Below are 21,319 nucleotides of genomic sequence, written 5' to 3'. Positions count from 1 at the left end.
AGGGGCTAGGGGCCAGGCGATAAAAACAATCGTTTTCAGAACCCTAGTCATCCCTGAGGGGCAGAGTCCTAAGGACACACAACAGGGTCATCCTCAAAAGGCACAGAGCCTGTGTTAAAGAAGATGAGACTGTGGTCCAGAGATGAGCCAGGGGAGTGAGACTGCTGCTATAGGGGCTAGATAGGGGAAAACGCTTCCTCTCACCCCCAACAGCAGTGGACAGACATTGCTGGGAGCCAGGTGTCAGCTCAATCTAAGAACTCCCTGAGTCAGAGCTGTCCAAAAATAAAATGAGTTGCACGGGGGTGTGGCAAGCTTCTAGCCCCTCGGGTTGTTGGAGAAACAGGCTGAATAGCCACCTTATGGGCCTGCTTGACAAGGTCCCTTCCAGGCCCAGTGGCCTGTGAATCCGCAGGGGCTGGTCCACCGGAGGGGCCAGTTCTGGGTGGCTCAGTCTGCTGTGCTCTAACCTGTGGTGAGGACGATAAAAAGCCCTGATCAAGAAAGAGTCATGGAAAAGAGCCTGGTGATGAGCGAGCTGCGGACTGGACTTGGGAGAGGGAGGGAAGGGAGTGTACAGGGCCCATAACAAATACCACACACTGGGTGGCTTTAAGCAATGGAAATGGGCTCTCCGTTCTGCAGGCTTCAAGTCCACATCAACCTGCGGTAGAGTTGGTTCCCTCTGTGGGGGGAACCTGTCGCGGCCTCTGCGGGCCCAGGGGGTCCTTGGCTGGGAGATGTGTCCCTGCCGCCCTCCCGTCTCCTGCGCTCTCTGCCTAGACGGGTTGTGCGACGGCGGGGGTAGCTGCCCGTCTGTCCGTCGGCTTCTCCAACGGTAAAAGGAGGTGAGGCGATTCCAATGCAGACATTCTATGATTTCATAATAGGCCTGTAAGGACCACTCCAATGCTGGCAGTCCATGCTTTTATAACAGGCAGTTCGGCTGTTTACACGGGCGAAATGGAAAGAGGAGATACCCGTTTTCTTCAAGTCAGCTAACCTCTCTGCGGAGTGACGTCACCTCGAGTCTCAGTCTGCTGATCTAAAAAATAAAAATAACACTACGGCCTCACAAGGTGGTGGGACGAGGGTGCTCGAGAGACGCGCGGGTCCGGGAAGCAGCAAGCCCGGGAGCTCTCCCGCAGGTTCTCAGAAACAGCTCCCGCCTCCCAGCGCCGCGTGGGGGCGGGGCGGGGTGAGCAGCCCGGGCGGGACGGAGGGGGCGGGGCGAGGAGGTCGGCTTTGTTCTCGCCCCGCCCTCTCCCCGCCTCCTCCCTAGATATCGCGAGAGGGCGGGTCCGCTTGGCTTCGGCGTCGGCGTCGCTCCCGCCCTGGAGCTTTAGGCCGGCGTCTCTCCGCGAGCCGCGGGTCAAGTGCCGGCGGCTAAGGGTGCGCGAGTAGACGCCACCCGTTCGGCGTTGGCTCTGGCGTCCGGGTCGTTGTGTCGTGACAACCGCTCCGGTAGCCGTTTCCGAGGCAGCAGGTGCGGCCGCTTTAGCCCTGAGCGGGCTCTGTGGCTGCCTGTGAGTCTGCTGTGCCGACCCTTCTCTTCCCGGACCCCACGCCAAGCAGCGACCCTGAGCCGACAGCCGGAGCGCCCGGCAATGGCGGCCTCGACGGCCTCGCACCGGCCCATCAAGGGGATCTTGAAGAACAAGACCTCTACCACTTCCTCTATGGTGGCGTCGGCCGAACAGCCCCGCGGGAATGTCGACGAGGAGCTGAGGTGAGCGCTGGGAGGGACGGCCTGGGAGCCCCTCCTTCCCGCCGGGCCCGTCACCTACCCAGACCCCAGGCGCGGGCGGGCGGCGTGGATGGGGCTTGGGTGCCGCTCGAGTCTCTTCTCCTGCCCGGCTAGCCGCGGGTGGGAGCGATCTTTAAGAAGGCTGGGCGATGACGTTTATCATGCCTCCTTTTTTTTTTTAAGCATATATAATATTTTTAAACAGCGTCTTTGAACTTTCTGTAATCGGGAACATCAAAGAATGAAATTGAAGCTTCAGATCTTCGACTGTTAAGCTTTTACCATTTCTTAACCTCATCTCTGAGGTATCTAAAATTCTTCGATAATTACAGTGTATATTCTTGCTTTGGGAACCCTTTAAGATCTAGTCTCAAGCTAATAGGCGATCCGTCAAAGAAGAGCCCATTTCCCCCATTAGCATCGTGCCACACTGTATTTCTGCATCTGCAACCAGAGTTTTGGGTGCTTTCTAGTTTTTGTTCCTGTTCAGAGATAGTTCAAAGCTCAAAACAGTTCAAAGAGGAGCAACTTGGAATGACCCAGTGATAATTTAGTTGCTCTTGCATTCGCTAAAGATACACATGTAAAAAGTTGTTGACCTGAGCATTGTATCTGATAATTATAATATAATTGGAAACGACCCGAAGTCCATTAGTAAGAACTGGTGAAATATTAATTACGGTACGTTTGTATAATGGAACAATATACTAGCCTTTAAAAAAAAAAGAGGTAGGCGTTTATGCACGGAGAAAATGTTGCAGTACAGTATCTGTAGTGGGTTAGAAGTGCAAGGGGGCTTGGGCGTTGCAAGATACTAAAAATGTAAGGACTCTACTTTCTGAAAATAAGGCTTAAGAAAAGTTACCATTGAAATTGGTAGTCAGAAGCTAAAATGAGGATGTTTGTGAAATCTCAGAATATAGGAACCTAGGGCATTCCTGGATAAAGGATCTTATTTAGGACCATAAAAGGAACTACTGCTTGGTGGTGGTAAATTTTAGGGATTTGTGTTACCTTGAAGAAAATATTGAGTAGGTTCACAGCTTAGAATCGTGGCCTTTTGGGGCTGGAAAGGACCTTAGTTTTGTCTAGCAATTCCCACTCTCATGGATGATTGAATCTTGCATTCTCTCACACACAATTTTCCAACCTCTTTGGGCTAAGCCACGTTAAATGGAGTGCTGGGGGAGTGTGATGTGTAGGTCATGGAATTAAGAAGACAAAATTTCACCAGAACATAACTGAAGCAGGAGAACCAAGTTAGTTAAAAGATAACATCCAGGCGTGGTGGCTCACGCCTGTAATCTCAGCACTTGGAGGCCGAGGTAGGAGGATTGCTTGATCCCAGGAGTTTGAGACCAGCCTGGGCAACATAATGAGACCTCATCTCTTAAAAAAAAAAAAAAAGAAAAGAAAAGAAAAAGAATTAAAAGATAAGTAACGTAACTACAGAAGGCTCAAATGTAGCTTCAGGGTTTTCAGCAGCAGGAATGTGGTCCTTACTGGCATTTATGTTATTTAGCTATTCTCCAGTGTGAGTTTCTTTTGGTCCGTTTACCAAGTGACTTACTCTTTATCTCTGCTTCTTTAGTTTCTGTTTATTCTCAACTTGGATCTGCTCTATTTCCCATGGTCCCAATCTATGGATTGGCCTCTTTCTTTCTGTAATTGGTTGGGATTTACATTCAGGTCTTTCTGCCTCAAAAGCCACTATACTAGACTGACTCAACTACATAGGGCTGCCTCTTCTGTAGTATCTGTGGCAGGGTAGATTCACTTAAAAGGGACTGACCTGTCTAGTTAAAGTTATAGTCCTGTCTTTAAAGAGAACTGTCAAACCTTAATTCATTGAAGTTCATGATGTTTGGTTCCAAGTGGTAAAAAGGATGGGTTTTTTAATGATCATTGTTATGTGACTGTAAAGCAAATAAATTAATTCTACTAGTGATACAATATTGTCTTAGTCTGTTTTCTGTTGGTCATAACAGAGTGTCTGAAATGATAATTTATAAGAAACTAAATTTATTTCTTACAGTTCTGGAGGCTTGGAAGTCCAAGGTCTTAAGGGTGCATCTGGTGAGAGCCGTTTTGCTGGTGGGGACTCTGTGGAGTTCCAAGGTGATGCAGGGCATCACGTGGCAAGGGAGCTGAGCGTGCCAGCTCAAGTCTCTCTTCCTCTTCTTATAAAGCCACCAGAACCACTCACTTGATAACCCATTAATCCATGAATAGATTAATCCATTCATCAGAGCACAGCCCTCATGACCCAGTCCTCTTTTAAAAGCTGCACCTCTCAACACTGCCACATTGGAGATCAAGTTTCAATGTGAGTTTCAGAGAGGAGAAACGTTCAAACTATACCAAATATACATTATTATTTGTCACAAGTCATGGAAACAGTATCATTAACTTTATGAGATCCTCTTTGAACAGAAACAATAAATATGCAGTTGGCCCCCTCCACAAATTCAGCCAATACCAAATAGCTCTTTACACTTGGGAGCCATTTTACACACCAGATTCACCAACAAAAATGCAGGAAAGTTAGCCCTAAATAGCCCACGTAAAGGACACTTGTTTACAGTACAAGAGCTGAAACAAGAAAGCAGAGCGTCACCTTGTTTGACGCCATCTGGGAACATGCTATCTCGGCTGTGAACGTGTGCACTGGGCAACTCAGAATCTGCTCTGCTCTGTGGCTGGCTGTGAGCAACTGCTAATGGACCTCAAATGCTAGTTTTGGGATTTCACATTTTAGCAAGTAGGTAAACTTGCAAAGAAAGAAGCAGAGAATAATGAGAATGAACCCTACCTTTTATCGGTGTCTTTGTTATGTAAAATGTGATGATAGTTTGACTCCTACCCATCCCCCAGTTGTGAGAGGATGTTATTTTATGTAAATATTACCAAGGAATTTTTAAAAATAAAATTCAAACACACTTCAGATATATATTTATAATTCATATATGTATGTACTACTATCATTAGATAATTCTCAAAACTCAATGTACACTTAAAGTGAGGTTTATATAAAGCCATATTCAGATAGTCTAGCATTTCTATTTTTTTATCCAATTGTCAGGACTGATCAAACCATCATTGAGGGGGGTTTTATTTTTTTAGATGACTCAGTGCTGCTATTTTCTTATTGTTTATACTTTGCATTAGTGCTTACGTCTTTTTTTGTTTGTTTTTGAGACAAGATCTCACTCTGCCACCTGGGCTGGAGTGCGGTGGCACGATCACAGCTCACTCAGCCTCCATCTCCTGCGCTCAAATGATTGTCCCACCTTGGGCCCCCACACCCAGCTAATTTTTGTATTTTTTGTAGAGATAGGGTTTTAATATATTGCTCAGGCTGGTCTCAAACTCCTGGGCCCAAGCGATCTGCCTGCCTCCCAGAGTGCTGGGATTACAGGTGAGAGCCACCATGCCCCACCAGTACTTAGGTCTTTAATGAGTGGTTTCTACAGGTACCATTTGTCAGATACCAATTTTTGAGAGTTAAATTAAAACTGGATAGAATCCATAAATCCACATAACTAAATATAGATAAATCTCAGTACATTGCACCACAGCATTCAGCTGGTTTAAACACCACTGTCATCTTCGATCATGTGGACTTCCCATTCTTTCAGGATACCTTGAATATAGGGCACAACTTACGAAGGTCTAATTTAGCAGGCCTAGTGAGTACATTTGTGTATCTTAATGAAAACAAGACACTGTTGATTCTAAGATGTACTATCCAGAAAGAAAAAATACTGCCAACTATGATTATAAGATGCCATCCTTTTAAGACATGTTCTTTTTCAGAGATGTGAAAATGTAAAAAATGTGTTTTGGGAATTATTGAAAATATGACAGTAAATATTGCTAAAGCCTATCATTGGAGAAGGATTATAGTTTAGTGGTTAATCTGGTGCCAGATTGCCTGGGTTTGAATCTTGTCTGCTGCTTATTAGCAAACTGTATTAGTTGTGATTTTCAGTGAATTATTCATTATATCTGTGCCTTAGTTTAAATATTAAATGAATTAATAAATGTAAAGTGTTTAACCCAGTGCCTTAGTCTCAAACGTTAGTCTTATTGTAATAGAAATAAATATAGAAATTCATTTTTTCCATATCTCAGTGGGTTTTTTACACAGACTGCTTTGGAGTTCACTATTCTGTTCAATTCAAATTCTGTGGTAGTCTTAGATAATGCAGGCAAATTCTGCTTGAAAAAATTATGCTTTAATTTCCTTTGATATAATTTAAGATATAAACAAGCTTCAACTTTGTCTTTTTCTGCCTATAAAGGGATGTGGAATATTATAGTCAAAGGTTTACTGAGTAAAATAAAAAGTTTGTTTTCTAAAAGTTACTTTTTGCTTACTTGTAATTGCTTTTATTGTTAAGTCTTAGTTTAATTGTTCAGTAACGATATCAGGCTTCGAAGTCTTATATTGTGTCAATCTATATAAGTTGAATCTTCATTTAAAGAAAGAACCGTTTCTTGAAATGTGCAATTAAAGTTAAATCACCTTGAAGCAAAATCTTGCTTCCCATTCCAGACACAGTCACAACTTATCAAATGAGCAAGTCACAAGCAACAAGAAGTTCAGTAGGTCTTTGAGGTAGCACCATATGAGCTAACAAAGTAAAAGTGAGAAACGGTGACTTTTTCAGCACCAGATTTAGGCTGTAGGAAAACCAGTCACCCAAGATGGAGGGGGAAAACTGAAACCAGCAGGTGCTTTCACCATCATGGCAGATCTGCCATGTAAGTGGTGGTGCCCCTATTTTTGTCTGCGGGGATACTGACCTCAAAGGAGGTCATACAGTTCATGATGGTATTGGGATTAAGCTCAGGCTCACTCCTTGGGTTTTGTTATTCCACAAGTAATGTTAATTCTGCCATCACTTTAGAGATGCCGACTTTCATATCCAGTGTCCCGTGCTGACAGTTTCTTCTACTTCACTAACTTTCCAAGATTTCCTAGCATTTTTGGAGTCTGTTTTGTAATACCCTTATTTAAATGCTTGTTTTTGCAAGATATTGTTGTCTTTTTTTGGATCTGAATAATTGTACTAATTTTTTTTTCTGTTAGTGTTCTGTTGAGAAAACAAGTTGAGTGAGACTTTGAATATTTAGAACTTAAAATTTCATTTACAGTAGAAAGTAAACTAAATGGCAAACAAACTGGGAAAAATTGAAGTTATATAAAATGTGGTTTATATAAATCTAAAGAGCTCAAATTTATGGGAAGATTTCTAACAGGCAAAGGACGTAAACATAATTCACACGAGGAAAGTAAAATAATAGACAAAGAAACAACAGTTTTAAAATACTGTTTTATACCTGCTGAAATGGAAACACACACACACACACACACACACACACACACACACACAATACCTAATCCTAGCAATGGTTTGGTAATTTACTGGGGACGTTACAAACAGTCCTCTTTTTTAAAAAAAAAAATCTATATGGCAACATGGAGTGAACTATAAAGTTCTTAATAAACTTTAATTCAGATTCTTACACTAGCACATTTTCTTTAAAACAGCATTGAATAGCATATATACAAATATGTTCATGTCTGCCTTATTTTAAACAGGAAAACTTATTTAGGTTATCAATCTAAATGAATCTTATACAGTCATTAAGGTAAAAAGAAAACACAAGCAACTTATAATATACTACATATACTTAAAACATATATCAGCATATGTATTTTATATATACTGTATGTATTGTTTTATATGTATAGTTATATATATTTTTATATGTTTTGATAGCTTATACATATTTATATGTATTATACAAAGGAAAGTATGCTGAAATCAAAATTATGAATGGCTTTGGGTGCTGGGATTGTGATTATTACATTTTATTTTTAATTTCAAGAAAACAGTTTCTGCTTGTGTTCTGTAGTTCTTTTTCTTCAATCCTTATCTTGCAAAAAATATTTACAGGATGTGGCGTGCTGTCTTTCCCAGTAGAGATACTTTTTAAACTCCAGAGGTCTTTCCTCATTCTTTTTTTATCCTAAGCAACGATGATCAGTTGTCGTTGTTGTCTTTTTTTCTTTTTGGAGACGGAGTTTCGCTCTTGTCGCCCAGGCTGGAGCACAGTGGTGCAATCTCAGTTCACTGCAACCTTTGCCTCCTGGATGCAAGCGATTCTTCAGCCTCAGCCCCCTGAGTAGCTGGGATTACAGGCATGCGCCATCAAGCATGGCTAATTTTTGTATTTTAGTAGAGACAGGGCTTCATCATGTTGGCCGGGCTGGTCTTGAACTCCTGACTTCAGGTGATCTGCCCACCTCCTAAATTGTCATTTTTAATTCAATATTGTTAACATCACTTAGGAAGTAACTTGTTTTACTTTGAGGTTAGGAGGCACCCCCAAACAACATTATTAATATGTGTTTATTTTTAAAATATTTTATTACAGTGTGATACACATACAGAAAAGCATATTAAGTATAAAGTGTCAGAAATTATTACTAAAGCACACACTGGCTGGGTGCGGTGTCTCACACCTATAATCCCAGCACTTTTTTTTTTTTTTTTTTTTTTTTTTCTTAAAGAGAAGGTCTCCGTATGTTGCCCAGGTTGATCTCCAACTCATGGGCTCAAGTGATCCTCCCACTTTGGCCTCCCAAAGTGTTGGGATTTATAGGCATGAGCCATTGTGCCCAGCCCCCCAAACCTTAACTACTAGTAGCCTCCTGTTGACTGAAAGCCTTACAGGTAACATAAACAATTGATTAACTACATGTTTTGTATGTTACAAGTATTATGTTACTACATTCTTATAATACAGTAAGCTAGAGAAAAGAAAATGTTAAAACCGTAAGGAAGTGGATCATCATAAAGATCTTTATCCTGGTGGTCTTTCACATTGAGTAGGCTGAGGAGGAGGAGGGGTTGGTCTCACTGTCTTGGGTGGTAAAGGAGATAGAAGGAGAGGCAGGCTCACTTGGTGTAACTTTATGAAAATACATCATAATTTATGCCTAACTTTTGTGCTTTTTCGTTTCTCTTAAGATGCTTCTATGTGGTACTAATAATCTTCCTTCTACTGTTTAGTTTCAGTGTCCATATCATAAAAGGGTCCATGTTGTAAAATAAGTCAAGCAGTCTCAAATAGAACTCTTTGTCAGATTGTCTAATGTCAATTTGTTTCCTGGCTTTGCTTCTTCTACATATTCTTCCGTATCCTCTGGCACTGATGCAGAAGCACTCATCTCTATCAAGTCATCTTCTGTTAATTCCTCTGGTGTGATGTCTATTAGCTCTTGAATTTCAGGATCCATATCTTGAAACCCTTCACCCACACCAAATAACTCACAATCTCATTAGTTCCTTGATTGGCACTGTCCTAAATCCCGCGAAGTCATGCCTAACATCTGGATACAGTTTTCTCCAGCAGGAATTCATTGTTTCAGACTTGACAGCTTTCTTAGCTTTTTCTGTAACAATGGCATACACAGTGGTGAAACCCTTCCAGACTTTCATGATGTTCTCCATGAGGGTTGACAGTCTTTTCCATAGAGCAAGGATCCCCACACCCTAGGCCACGTGGCAGGTGCCTGAGCTCCGCCTCCTGTCAGATCAGTGGTGGCATTAGATTCTCATAGGAGTGGAACCCTATCGTGAACTGTGCATGAGCGGGCTCTAGGTTGCCCACTCCTTACGAGAATCTAATGCCTGATGATCTGGGCAGAACAGTTTCATCCTGAAACCTTCCAACCCGACCTCACACCATGCAAAAATTGTCTTTCACGAAACCGGTCCCTGGTGCCAAAAAGGCTGGGGACCACTGCATAGAGTACCATGTGTACTGAATCTTAAAGGTCCTCTGTGACCCCCTGATCTAGAAGTTAAATTGGAGATGTTGTGTTTGAGGACGAGTAAACCACCTTGACACCTTCATAGGGTTGAACTCATAGGGTTCATAAGTGGCCAAAGAGAGACATTGTCCAGAATCAAAACAACTTTAAAAGGTACTTTACTGTCAGGCACGTGGCTTGCGCCTGCAGCCCTAGCTGCTCAGGTGGCTGACAGTCAGATCACTTAAGCCCAGGAGTTCGAGGCTGCAGTGAGCTATGATTGTGCCACTGCACTCCAGCCTGGGCGATGGAGTAATACCCTGTCTCTCTCTTTTTTTTTTTTTTTTAAAGCAGTTCTGTATTGGCAAGGTAATTCCTTACCTTGGGGACAGAACGTTGATGGAACCAAGAGGGTTCTCATTGTCCAGACCTTCTGCAACCACAAGACTGGCAGCTGGTGTTTATCTTTTCCCTTCAAGGCTCTGGGGTTAGCAGCTTTATAGTTAAGGACAGTTCTGATCATAAACCCTACTGCATTGGCACAAGACAGTAGAGTTAGCCTGTCCCTTCCTCCCTTAAATCCTGATGCTTGCTTCTCTTTTCTTACAAATAAATGTCCTTTGTGGCATTTTTTTTCCCAGAATCGGGCACTTTTATTCTCATTAAAAACCTGTACAGGCAGATCAGATGTCCTTTCTCCTTAATAATTTTTTCTTTTTCTGGACAGTCTCACTGCCACCCAGGCTGGATTACGGTGGCTGGATTGCAGATGGCCCACTGCAGCCCTCCTGGGCTCAGGTGATCCTCCTACTTCAGGCCACCCCCAAGTAGCTGGAACTGCAGATGTGTGTGCGCCATCATGCCTGGCTAATTTTAAAAATTTTTTGTAGAGATAGTGTCTCACTGTGGTTGCCCAGGCTGTTCTCAAACTCCTGGGCTCAAGAGATCCTCCTGCCTCAGCCTCCCAAAGTGTGGGATTACAGGTGTGAGCCATTGCACCTGGCCCTTTTTCATTAATGATTTTCTTAATGGCCTCTGGGAACTCGTCTGCAGCCTGTTGGTTGGCAGAAGCTGCTTCTGTGTTATCCTGTAATTTTAAAGCCAAACCTCTTTCTAAAATTATCAAACCATCGTTTGCTCGCATTAAATTCTCCAACTTTAGATTCTTCACCTTCTTTTTGCTTTAAGTTATCATATAGTGACATCATTTTTTCTCAAATCATATTAGAGTCTATAGTCTTGTAGCAATCCTGCACTCACATAAAAGATGCATCGGCAATACAAAAGGTATTTCACAAAATATGCAAGGTTTTCGTGCTGGTATCGCTACTACAGTGACAGCTTTGTGATTTCCTTTTATTTTATTTTATTTTTACAATGGTCTTTATGATGGATTCATGTTTAAATGACCGGCAACCACAGTTGCAGAGCTCCATCTAAGGTACTCATCAAGCAGTTCAACTTTTTCTTGTAATGCCACAACTTTGCTTCTTGGGAACGCTTCCAGCATCTCTAGTGGCATTTTGTATGGGTCCCATGGTGTTACTCGAGGTTTACAGTATTGCACTGAATAGGATAAAAAATACTCAAAAACCAAGAGAGATCACTTTTTATTGCAATAGGCAATTTACTGGAGCAACAAACTACTCACACTGAAACAACTAGCATCATAGAGCTTTTTTTTTTTTTTTCCTGAGGCAGAGTCTTACTCTGTTGCCCAGGTTGGAGTGCAGTGGCATGATCTCAGCTCACTGCAACCCCTGCCTCCCGGGTTCAAGCGATTCTCCTGCGTCAGCCTCCTGAGTAGCTAGGACTACAAGCGCAAGCCACCATGCCTAATTTTTTGTATTTTTGATAGAGACGGGGTTTCACCATGTTGGCTAGGCTGGTCTCAAACTCCTAACCTCAAGTGATCCACCCGCCTCGGCCTCCCAAAGTGGTGGGATTACAGACGTGCCTGGCCGCATCATAGAGCATTTTAAGCAAACTTGCAACACTTGAGGAGACTGCAGTAGCAACAGGAGATAGCTGTGAAACTGTGACATAGAATACTATGTACTGTAGTTAATTTTATGCAGTTATGATCCAACTGCAGAGGCACCATGTGTTCTATGTGCATGTTTTGATAAATTTTAACTTTACATTTTAACTAGGCTTGTGAATATTTTATGGTAGTAAATGATAAAGTAGACTATTCTCTACGTATAATGCACTTATGACATAACTAACTTTTAAGGTTTTTTTTAATATTTCTGGGCTATGTGGTTTATCTGAGTTTCTTCAAATTGTCACAAGCCTACAAAAAAATTTCCAGTAGATTCGTTGAAAAAAAATCTTCATATAAGTGGACCCACACGGTTCAAACTCATAATATTCGAGGGTCAACTATAAATAGAGTCCAAAAGAAGATGTTTTTTTGGCTTCTCTATAGTAAAGTGTAACTGAAACTTGAACCTTCAATGTCTGTCTCCCAGTTAAATTTGTTTTTTGTTTTCTGCCACAAGCTCAACTATAACTGTGATAGGCAGAAGCCTAGGTATCTAAGGAAATCGATATTGTTAAAGCAAGCTCTGTTTACCCAGTCTAGTTCAGTCCCAGAAGAGCGTGATGAGTTCCCTTAAAAATTACACAGTCCTACTCCTGGCAGGTGACTTTTTTCAAATACTAAGGACATATTAATTTGATTAGGGCCAGGTGTGGTGGCTCATACCTGTAATTCCAGCACTTTGGGAGGCTGAGGCAGGGGAGTTACTTGAGGCCAGGAGTTTGAGACCAGCCTGACGACATAGCAAGACTCTACCTGTTAAAAAAAAAATGAAAAATTAGCTGGGCATGGAGGTGCGTACCTGTGGTCCCACCTAGTCAGGAGGCTGAGGCAGGAGGATCACTTGAGTCCAGGAGTTCGAGACTGCAGTGAACTATGATCATGCCACTTTACTGTAGCCTAGGGTGACAGAGACCCGGTCTCTTAAAAAAAAGAGAGAAATTCTGACACATGCTACGATATGAATGAACCTTGAAGACATTATGCTTAGTGAGATACGCCAGTCACAAAAGGACAAATACTTGATGATTTCGCTTCTGTGAGGTACCTGGAGTGGTCACATTTCTAGAGAGAGAAGTAGAATGGTGGTTGCCAGGTCTAGGGGCTGGGGAGAGTCGGGAGTTAGTACTTAATGAGTACAGTTTCAGTTGGGGAAGATGAAAAAGTTCTGGAGATGAATGGTGGTGATGCTTGCACAGTGATGTGAATGTTCTTAATGCCATGCAATTGTACACTTCGTAATGGCTAGTGCTTGCTTCAAGAGCACATACGCTGAAATTGGAATGATACAGGGAAGATTAACCAAAAAACAAAAAGGTTAAAATGGTGAATTTTATGTTATGTATGTTTTACCACAATTTTAAAAAATGAAGAAAAAAAGTGCTTAGTCCGAAATGGGGACACTGTGGGTATATTAGGGTAGAAAGCAAAAGAATATGAAGTCACCTGCAAGAGTAGGCCTGTATAATTTTTAAGGTAACTCATCAAACCATTTTCAGAGTATGGAGAAGGGAATATGTTATTAAAATGTTGAGTATGTTATTCTTAAAGGGTATTTCAGGATCTGGGAAATTGAAAATACCTGCAGTAAAACCTTAACAATTTAGACCAAATGCAGAAAGGATTATTTAAATCAGTGTAACATTTACATTGATTCTTTTTAAGGCAGGTTTTTCCAAGTACATACTAAGTAACAAACTATATGTAACAAAATAATGTTGGCTTGTAGAAAGGTCTTTGAGGTCTTTTTTAAGGAGTATGTAAGCATTTAAAATGAAAGCATTTAATTATCGAGCACCTTAAGAGTTGTGCAAATACTTCATTCAATGAAATTTGACGGATGTTTCTGAAGTACTTACAGGACAGACACGGTGGCTCACGCCTGGAATCCCAGCAGTTTGGGAGGCCCAGGCAGGCAGATCACGTAAGGTCAGGAGTTCAAGCCCAGCCTGGCCAACATGATGAAACCCCGTCTCTACCAAAAATAGAAAAATTAGCCTGGTGTGGTGGCAGGCGCCTTTAATCCCAGCTACTCAGGAGACTGAGGCAGGAGAATCGCTTGAACCCAGGAGGCAGAGGTTGCAGTGAGCCGAGGTCGCGCCATTGCACTCCAGCCTGGGTGATGAGCAAAACTCTGTCTCAAAAAACAAAAATAATGGCCCGGCCTGGTGGCTCATGCCTGTAATCCCAGGACTTTGGGAGGCCAAGGCAGGCAGATCACGAGATCAGGAGTTCAAGACCAGCCTGGCCAACATGGTAAAACCCTGTCTCTACTAAAAATAAAAAAATTACCTGGGCGCAGTGGTGCGCGCCTGTCATCCCAGCTACTCAGGAGGCTGAGACGGGGGAAGCGCGCGAAGCGGGAAGGTGGAAGTTGCAGTGAGCCGAGATGGCGCCACTGCACTCCAGCCTGGGTAACAGAGTGAGACTCTGTCTCAAAACAAAACAAAAATAATAAAGTACTTAGAACTTCTATTGCTCTTCAAGTAAATCTGAATACACCATTTCTGAGCAAACCTTTATTTTTCTAGATTAGAAATAAACAGAGCTGTAATTTATTTGCAATCTAATGATTTAGTGGTATCTGAGTTTGATGAGGTTTTCTCTATAGTTTTATGCTTTGAATCTTTATGTTCTGAGTGTTAACAGATATCCCAGAAAGAAATTATGCCAAGGAAATACTCCTGTTGTGTTTTTTACCAGTTATTGGTATATAGATCAAAAATGCCTACTGACATCAGCGAATGTGTAGATTTTGACTTGCCAAACGAAGACTAAGCATGTCATAGTATAGTAATGTTCTGAATGCCTGATATAGATACTAAATATTGTGTTTTTAATATATGGGCGCTAGGTGTTCTATATTTACTGACATTTTATTGTAGTTACTTAATGATTTTTACCCTGAGTCAGCTTCTATTCTAAGAAAGTGTATGTGAAAATAAAGGTTAGCCATCAAATAGAAGTTGAAATGTTAAATTTGGACATTTGTGAATTTTGATGTTCAGGTTTATCTTTTTCTGCATTGGGAAAAAACGTTTTTTCTTTTTAATTTTAGCAAAAAGTCCCAGAAGTGGGATGAAATGAACATCTTGGCGACGTATCATCCGGCAGATAAAGACTATGGTTTAATGAAAATAGATGAACCAAGCACTCCTTACCATAGGTAATGTTATGTAGACATCACTCCTCTTGGGACTTACTTCCATTTTGCATTTCTTATGAACGTCTGGATAACAGCCTATTTGAATTTGTTTTATTGTAGATTTGTTACTGGAGCACTAGTGAAGTCAGTAGCCTGACTGCAGTTTGTTTAGTAACGGTTTAAGTGATGTGTAAGTTTAAAATTATGAAAGCCGTTTTGCACATTATAATGACAGTAGTAAATGTTTATTTGTTGCACCTCAGTGGTTGCTGGCTACTAATGGTGTGTATATTAGTTTTAACTTCCGTGAAAGGAAGATGAGATATGGGCTTGTTTCCTTCCCAAGTAGAAATCTGGGGTTTACTCAGTCTCTTTGCAGAGAAGCATAACTGTATGGATGGTAACCCACTGAAAGATAGGTGTCATTATTACTGTTTATGTCTTTACTTTTTAACTTAATGTAATATTGTTGTTCAGATCATTACATGTAATTTTTGACAATTTCAAGTCTCAGAATTTTCAAAATGAATTGTGAAATTACATTATGCAGCAGTAACCAGTATGAAGACAAAAATAATGCAATAAGCATTGTGAGAAGATGAAGATTCTAAATAAGTATAGATACCTAATTAAGATAATACCTTGGGCCAGGCGCTGTGGTCACGCCTGTAATCCCACCACTTTGGGAGGCCAAAGTGGGCGGATCACCTGAGGTGAGGTGTTCAAGACCAGCCTGGCCAACATGGTGAAACCCCATCTCTACTAAAAAAAAAAAAAAAAATACAAAAATTAGCCGGGCATGGTGGCGGGCACTGTAATCCCAGCTACTCGGGAGGCTGAGGCAGGAGAATTGCTTGAACCCAGGAGACGGAGGTTGCAGTAAGCCAAGATCGCACCATTGCACTCCAGCCTGGGCGACAAGAGCAAAATTCTGTCTCAAAAAAAAAAAAAAGATAATACCTTGGCTGGGCATGGTGACTCTTGCCTGTACTTCCAGCACTTTGAGATTACAGAGGCAGAGGTGGGAGTGTTGCTTCAGGCCAGGAGATCAAGACCAGCCTAAGCAACATAGACTCTTTCTCCGAAAAAAAAAAAAAAAAAAAAAAGTTATGCCCTACCTACCTTGTATTGAAAAAAATAAAAGATTTCCAAGATTAAAATATTTTGTCATTGAATTAAGACAGCATAAATCCAGAAGTTACCATTAAAATAGAGTTAACTGCAGTTTTCATTTGTTCTGTAGTGAAAGAAGAGTTAAGAACTACTGTATTTTAAGTCAGTGGGTGAAAACTTTGGAAGATAATTTGAAATAACCTGTTACTAACAAAAACAGTAAAAATAAAAAACATGAAGATATTAAAGATTGTGATGAGCATAAAAAGAAATAATGAAATAGGTACAGATGCTGAAACTCAATACTAATGAAATTTGAGTGAAGAAATACACAGTTTTTTGTGGTATGTATGTATGTATGTACCATGGAATATATATAAAAAGGAACAAAATAATGGCATTCACAGCAACCTGTATGGAGTTGGAGACCATTACTCAAGTGAAGTAACCCAGGAATGGAAAACCAGACCTTGTATGTTCTGACTTACAAGCGGGAGCTAAGCAAAGGCATAAGAATGATACAGTGGACTTTGGTGATGGGAGGGGTGAGAGGGGGTTGAGGGATAAAAGACTACACATTGGGTGCAGTGTACACTGCACAGGTGATGGGTGCACCAAAATCTCAGAAATCACCACTGAAGAACTTACCCATGTAACCAAACACCACTTGTTTCCCAAAAACCTATTGAAGTAAAAATAAATTGAGGGGAAGAAAAACAATAAAATTACAATTAGTTAAAAAAAAAAACGCATGTTAAAAAGAGGTTTATATTCTTATTTTCCTCCTAAATTGCAGGTATATACTTTAAAAATCTTAAAAAAAAAAAAAAAAAAAAGATACAAGATCTGGCTGTGTTGCCCAGTGCAGTGGCTATTGATGGCACAGTTATAGCACGCTACAGCCTGGAACTCCCGACTCAAGTGATCCTCCGTCCTCCACCTTCCAAGTAGCTGACTATGGGCACACACCACCATGCCCGACTTCTAAAATGTATATTAAAACCTTTATTGTACCAGAATCCAAAATCAGAGTGTTCTTTCTTTTTACTAAATGTAGTGGCCATCCCTCACTCACTTGTGTTAGTTGGGGATGAGTATCCTAAAAGAATTAAGATCAGACATGATTTAAAAAAATAGTTGAGGCCAGGTGCAGTGGCTCAACGCCTGTAATCTCAGCACTTTGGGAGCCCGAAGCAGGAGGATCGCTTAGCCTCCCAAAGAATGCTGGTATTTTTTGTTTTTTTTGTTTGTTTGTTTGTTTTGAGACGGAGTCTCACTCTGTCACCCGGGCTGGAGAGCAGTGGCACGATCTCGGCTCACTGCAAGCTCCGTGTCTTAGGTTCAAGAGATTCTCGTGCCTCAGCCTCCCAAGTAGCTGGGATTACAGGCACCCACTGCCACGCCCGGTTAATTTTTGTATTTTTAGTATTGACAGGGTTTCACCGTGTTAGCCAAGCTGGTCTCAAACTCCTGACCTCAAGTGATCCACCCGCCTCAGCCTCCCAAAGTGTGGGATTATAGGCGTGAGCCACTACACCCTTCCCCAGAGAACTCTTGCCCAGGAGTTCAAGACCAACCTGGGCAACAGTGAGACTCTATCTCCACAAAAAAAATTAAAGCAAATTTGGCTAGGTGCAGCGGCTCACGCCTGTAATCGCAGCACTTTGGGAGCCTGAGGCAGGTGGATCACCTAAGGACAGGAGTTCAAGACCAGCCTAGCCAACATGGTGAAACCCCGTCTCTACTGAAAATACATAAAAATTTCCAGACGTGGTGGGCGCCTGTAACCCCAGCTACTTGGGAGGCTGAGGCAGGAGAATCACTTGAACCTGGGAGGCAGAGGTTGCAGTGAGCTGAGATCGCGCCATTGCACTCCAGCCTGGGCAACCAGAGCGAAACTGTCTCAAATATAAAAAGTAAAATTATCCAGAGGTGATGGTGTGTACTTGTAGTCCCAGCTACCTAGGAGGCTGAGGCAGGAGGACTGTTTGAGCCCTGGAGGTTGTAGCTGCAGTTAGCCATGATCTCATCATTGCACTCCAGCCTGGATGACGGAGGGAGACCTTGTCTCTAAAGAAAAAGAAAAAAAGATTTTCAGAGTAGCTATGGCCATTATTTTTTGACTGTTTATAAATATAATTTGAGTGGTAGATATTTGCCATTCAAATAACCAGAAAAGTTATTTGGTCCCTAAGTAATTGAGGCTATGTGTATGCAGAGATACCTGTGTCCTGCTTTTATCAGCTCACTGCTCGGTTTTATCATTTCTTTCCATGACTTTCTTTTTTTCTTTTTGAGAGTTTTATTTGGCCAGCCGTGGTAGCTCACCCTTGTAATCCCTTTAGGATTAGCACTTTAGGAGGCTGAGGTGGGAGGATTGCTTGAGCTCAGGAATTGGAGATGAGCCTGGGCAACATAGAGAGACCCCATCTCTACAAAAAATAAAAAGAATTAAGCCAGGAATGGTAGCACATGACTGTAGTCCCAGCTACACAAGAGGCTTCGGTGGGAGTATCACTTGAGCCCGGGAAATTGAGGCTGTAGTGAGCCGTGATGGTGCCACTGTACTCCTGGGTGACAGAATGAGACCCTGTCTCAAAAAAAAAAAAAAAAAAAAAGTTTTATTTAAGTGAAGATGCTTTTTATAGAAACATCATATCTTATTACCTAAGAATCTCACAGTCTATAGAACAATTCTATCAATTAACAAAATGTTCATTTTACCTTACTTTGCTTAAACTCAATAACATAGATCAGTTTATTTCAACTTCCCTTAGAAAAAACAGCATCATCTAAACTATAGACTTACTTGTCACCTTAATTAACCAGGAAATGTATAAACTGGCAGTATTTTATAAATAGCTGAGTTCTGCTTTATATACTTTCCAGTGGCTTAAGAATTAAGGATGCCCATTTTTGCATTGAAGTGGGGAGCAAATTTTTCATTAGAGGGTAGAGTGAGAAAGCTAAATCACTTGTAAACTTCCGGAATTAGATCTTTGGGATCGAATTTTGTTATTTTACTCAGTCTTGTGTCTGCATAGATCTTTTGTCTGTATCTTAAGATTGATGTAGAAATACATGTTCTAAAACCAGACAGTGATTTACTTTGCATTAGTTGTTCCTTCCCACTGGATGGAATAATTGGCACTTTGTAGTATTTTTTTTTTTCCCAGATCATTTACGTTTTCAGTACAGTTGTTCCTCATTATCCATGGAGGTTTCAGGACCTCCCTCAGATACCAAAATCCTCAGACACTCAAGTCTCTGATATAAAATGGCATTGTAGATGTATATAATTATACACATCCTCCTGTGTATTTTAAATCATCTCTGTGTTACTTATATTACCTAATAAAATGTAAATACTATGCAAATAGTTGTTACACACTGTATCATTTAGGGAATAATGATAAGAAAAAAGTCTACATGTTTAGTACAGATGAAATTTTTCTTTTCTCTGGCTATTTTCAATCCACAGTTGAATTCATGGATGTGGATCCTATGGATATGGCAGGCAGACTGTATTTATGTTATTTTTTTTAAAATCATTTAGAGTCTTTTCTTGATTGGGTGCTATACTTTTAAGTATTTGTATTGAATAGGAACTATATAAAGTTAAACCTCAAAGATAACAACAGATCTATAAATATATTGATAAGTAGGTTGATAGAATTGTTTTTCTACCTTGTTTTTGTGGCTGAAAATTTATGTTTCAGGTATTAATTACAATGTGCTTGTCATACTAGTATGATGGGTGATGATGAAGACGCGTGTAGTGACACCGAGACCACTGAAGCCATGGCGCCAGACATCTTAGCCAAGAAGTAAGTACTAATGACTGGAGTACATTTTCACTTAGGCTGTTTATAATTGTGCAGTTAAAAGCATTCTACATTGCTTTCCCTGTATAAGCAGAAAGAAAAGGCTGTTTATCAACATTTTTTATGCCAACTTTTTTTTCCTTTTTTTCCCCTTTTTTCACCTTCTGAGTCACCAACTTTTATAGTCTTGTCTCTTGATTAAAATCAAGGTATGTAGGTGGCAGGAAGACCAGCATACCTGCACTTGGGATACTGAAATGTGTCACTTCCCTGTGGGGGTTTTTATTGTTTTTTGAGACAGAGTCTTTCTCTGTCACTCAGGGTGGAGTGCAGTGGTGTGATCTCAACTCACTGCAACCTCCACCTCCCAAGTTCAAGCAATTCTCGTGCCTCAGCCTCCCCAGTAGTAGCTGGGATTACAGGCCCATGCCACCAAGCCTGGCTAATTTTTGTATTTTTAGTAGAGACAGGGTTTTGCCATATTGGCCAGGCTGGTCTCGAACTCTTGACCTCAAGAGATCCGCTGGCTTCAGCCTCCTAAAGTTCTAGGATTACAGGGGTGAACCATCGCGCCTGGCCCCTGCCTCCTGTTTTTAAAGGTAACAGTGAGAAAGGCAAAAATAAGTTAATTCACAAAAGCACTCTTCCTTTGCTACTTATTGATTTCTAGCACCCATTCCACTGTTCTTGTCTATGCCCATTTCTACTCTTTTTATTCTTTTTTTTTTTTTTTTTTTTGAGACAGGGCCTTGTTCTGTCACTCAGGCTGGAGTGCAGAGGCGCAATCAAAGCTCATTGCAACCTCAAACTCCTGAGTTTAACCAGTGCTCCCACCTCGGCCTTCCAAGTAGCTGGGACCACAGGCGTGTACCACCATGCCCAGCCCATTTCTGCTCTCTTGCCTTTTATTTTCCTCATCAGGTTATAGCTAGCACATTAATGATCTTCAGATGTTCTTGTAAGAACCAACAGTTGAATAAGGTGCTTAAATAATATCAAAACATCACTGTTAATTTCTTTGTACATGATTGTTGCATAGATTAGCTGCTGCTGAAGGCTTGGAGCCAAAGTATCGGATTCAGGAACAGGAAAGCAGTGGAGAGGAGGATAGTGACCTCTCACCTGAAGAACGAGGTAGTTTATTTCCTTTACTGCTTTCATCATGATGCTAGTAATTTTTGCTAAGATAAATCCATTATTTGGAAGATGAGCAAATGGTTTTCATTTTGGGGACACACAGGGGAGGAAAATGAAAGCAACATCTTTGTAATTCAGATACTACTTGTGTGTTTAGTTGTGTCATAGTTTTTTACCCCCGATTTCAAGAATATGGGGAAGTATTATAGGCATGGGCAAGGACTTCATGTCTAAAACACCAAAAGCAATGGCAACAAAAGCCAAAATTGACAAATAGGATCTAATTAAACTCAAGAGCTTCTGCACAGCAAAAGAAACTACCATCAGAGTGAACAGGCAACCTACAAAATGGGAGAAAATTTTCGCAACCTACTCATTTGACAAAGGGCTAATATCCAGAATCTACAATGAACTCCAACAAATTTACAAGAAAAAAACAAACAACCCCATCAAAAAGTGGGCAAAGGATATGAACAGACAC

General features: G+C 41.2%; 1 protein-coding gene across 1 annotated transcript in view; it reads left to right on the top strand.

Annotated features, from left to right (window-relative positions):
- The first annotated feature begins 811 nt into the window (after positions 1-811).
- PPP1R2 (protein phosphatase 1 regulatory inhibitor subunit 2) overlaps positions 812-21,319 on the top strand; it is a 30,362-nt gene continuing 9,854 nt past the window's right edge. Inside the window, exons 1-4 of the mRNA XM_002814436.4 lie at positions 812-1,729; positions 14,678-14,785; positions 19,627-19,704; positions 20,741-20,835. Coding sequence (XP_002814482.1) covers positions 1,608-1,729; positions 14,678-14,785; positions 19,627-19,704; positions 20,741-20,835 — 403 coding nt within the window. The 5' untranslated portion in view covers positions 812-1,607. The remainder of the gene's footprint in view (positions 1,730-14,677; positions 14,786-19,626; positions 19,705-20,740; positions 20,836-21,319) is intronic.

Source organism: Pongo abelii, chromosome 2 (assembly GCF_028885655.2).
Source record: "Pongo abelii isolate AG06213 chromosome 2, NHGRI_mPonAbe1-v2.0_pri, whole genome shotgun sequence".
Taxonomy (NCBI): Eukaryota; Metazoa; Chordata; class Mammalia; order Primates; family Hominidae; genus Pongo; species Pongo abelii.
This window is presented reverse-complemented; position numbering and strand designations above follow the sequence as displayed.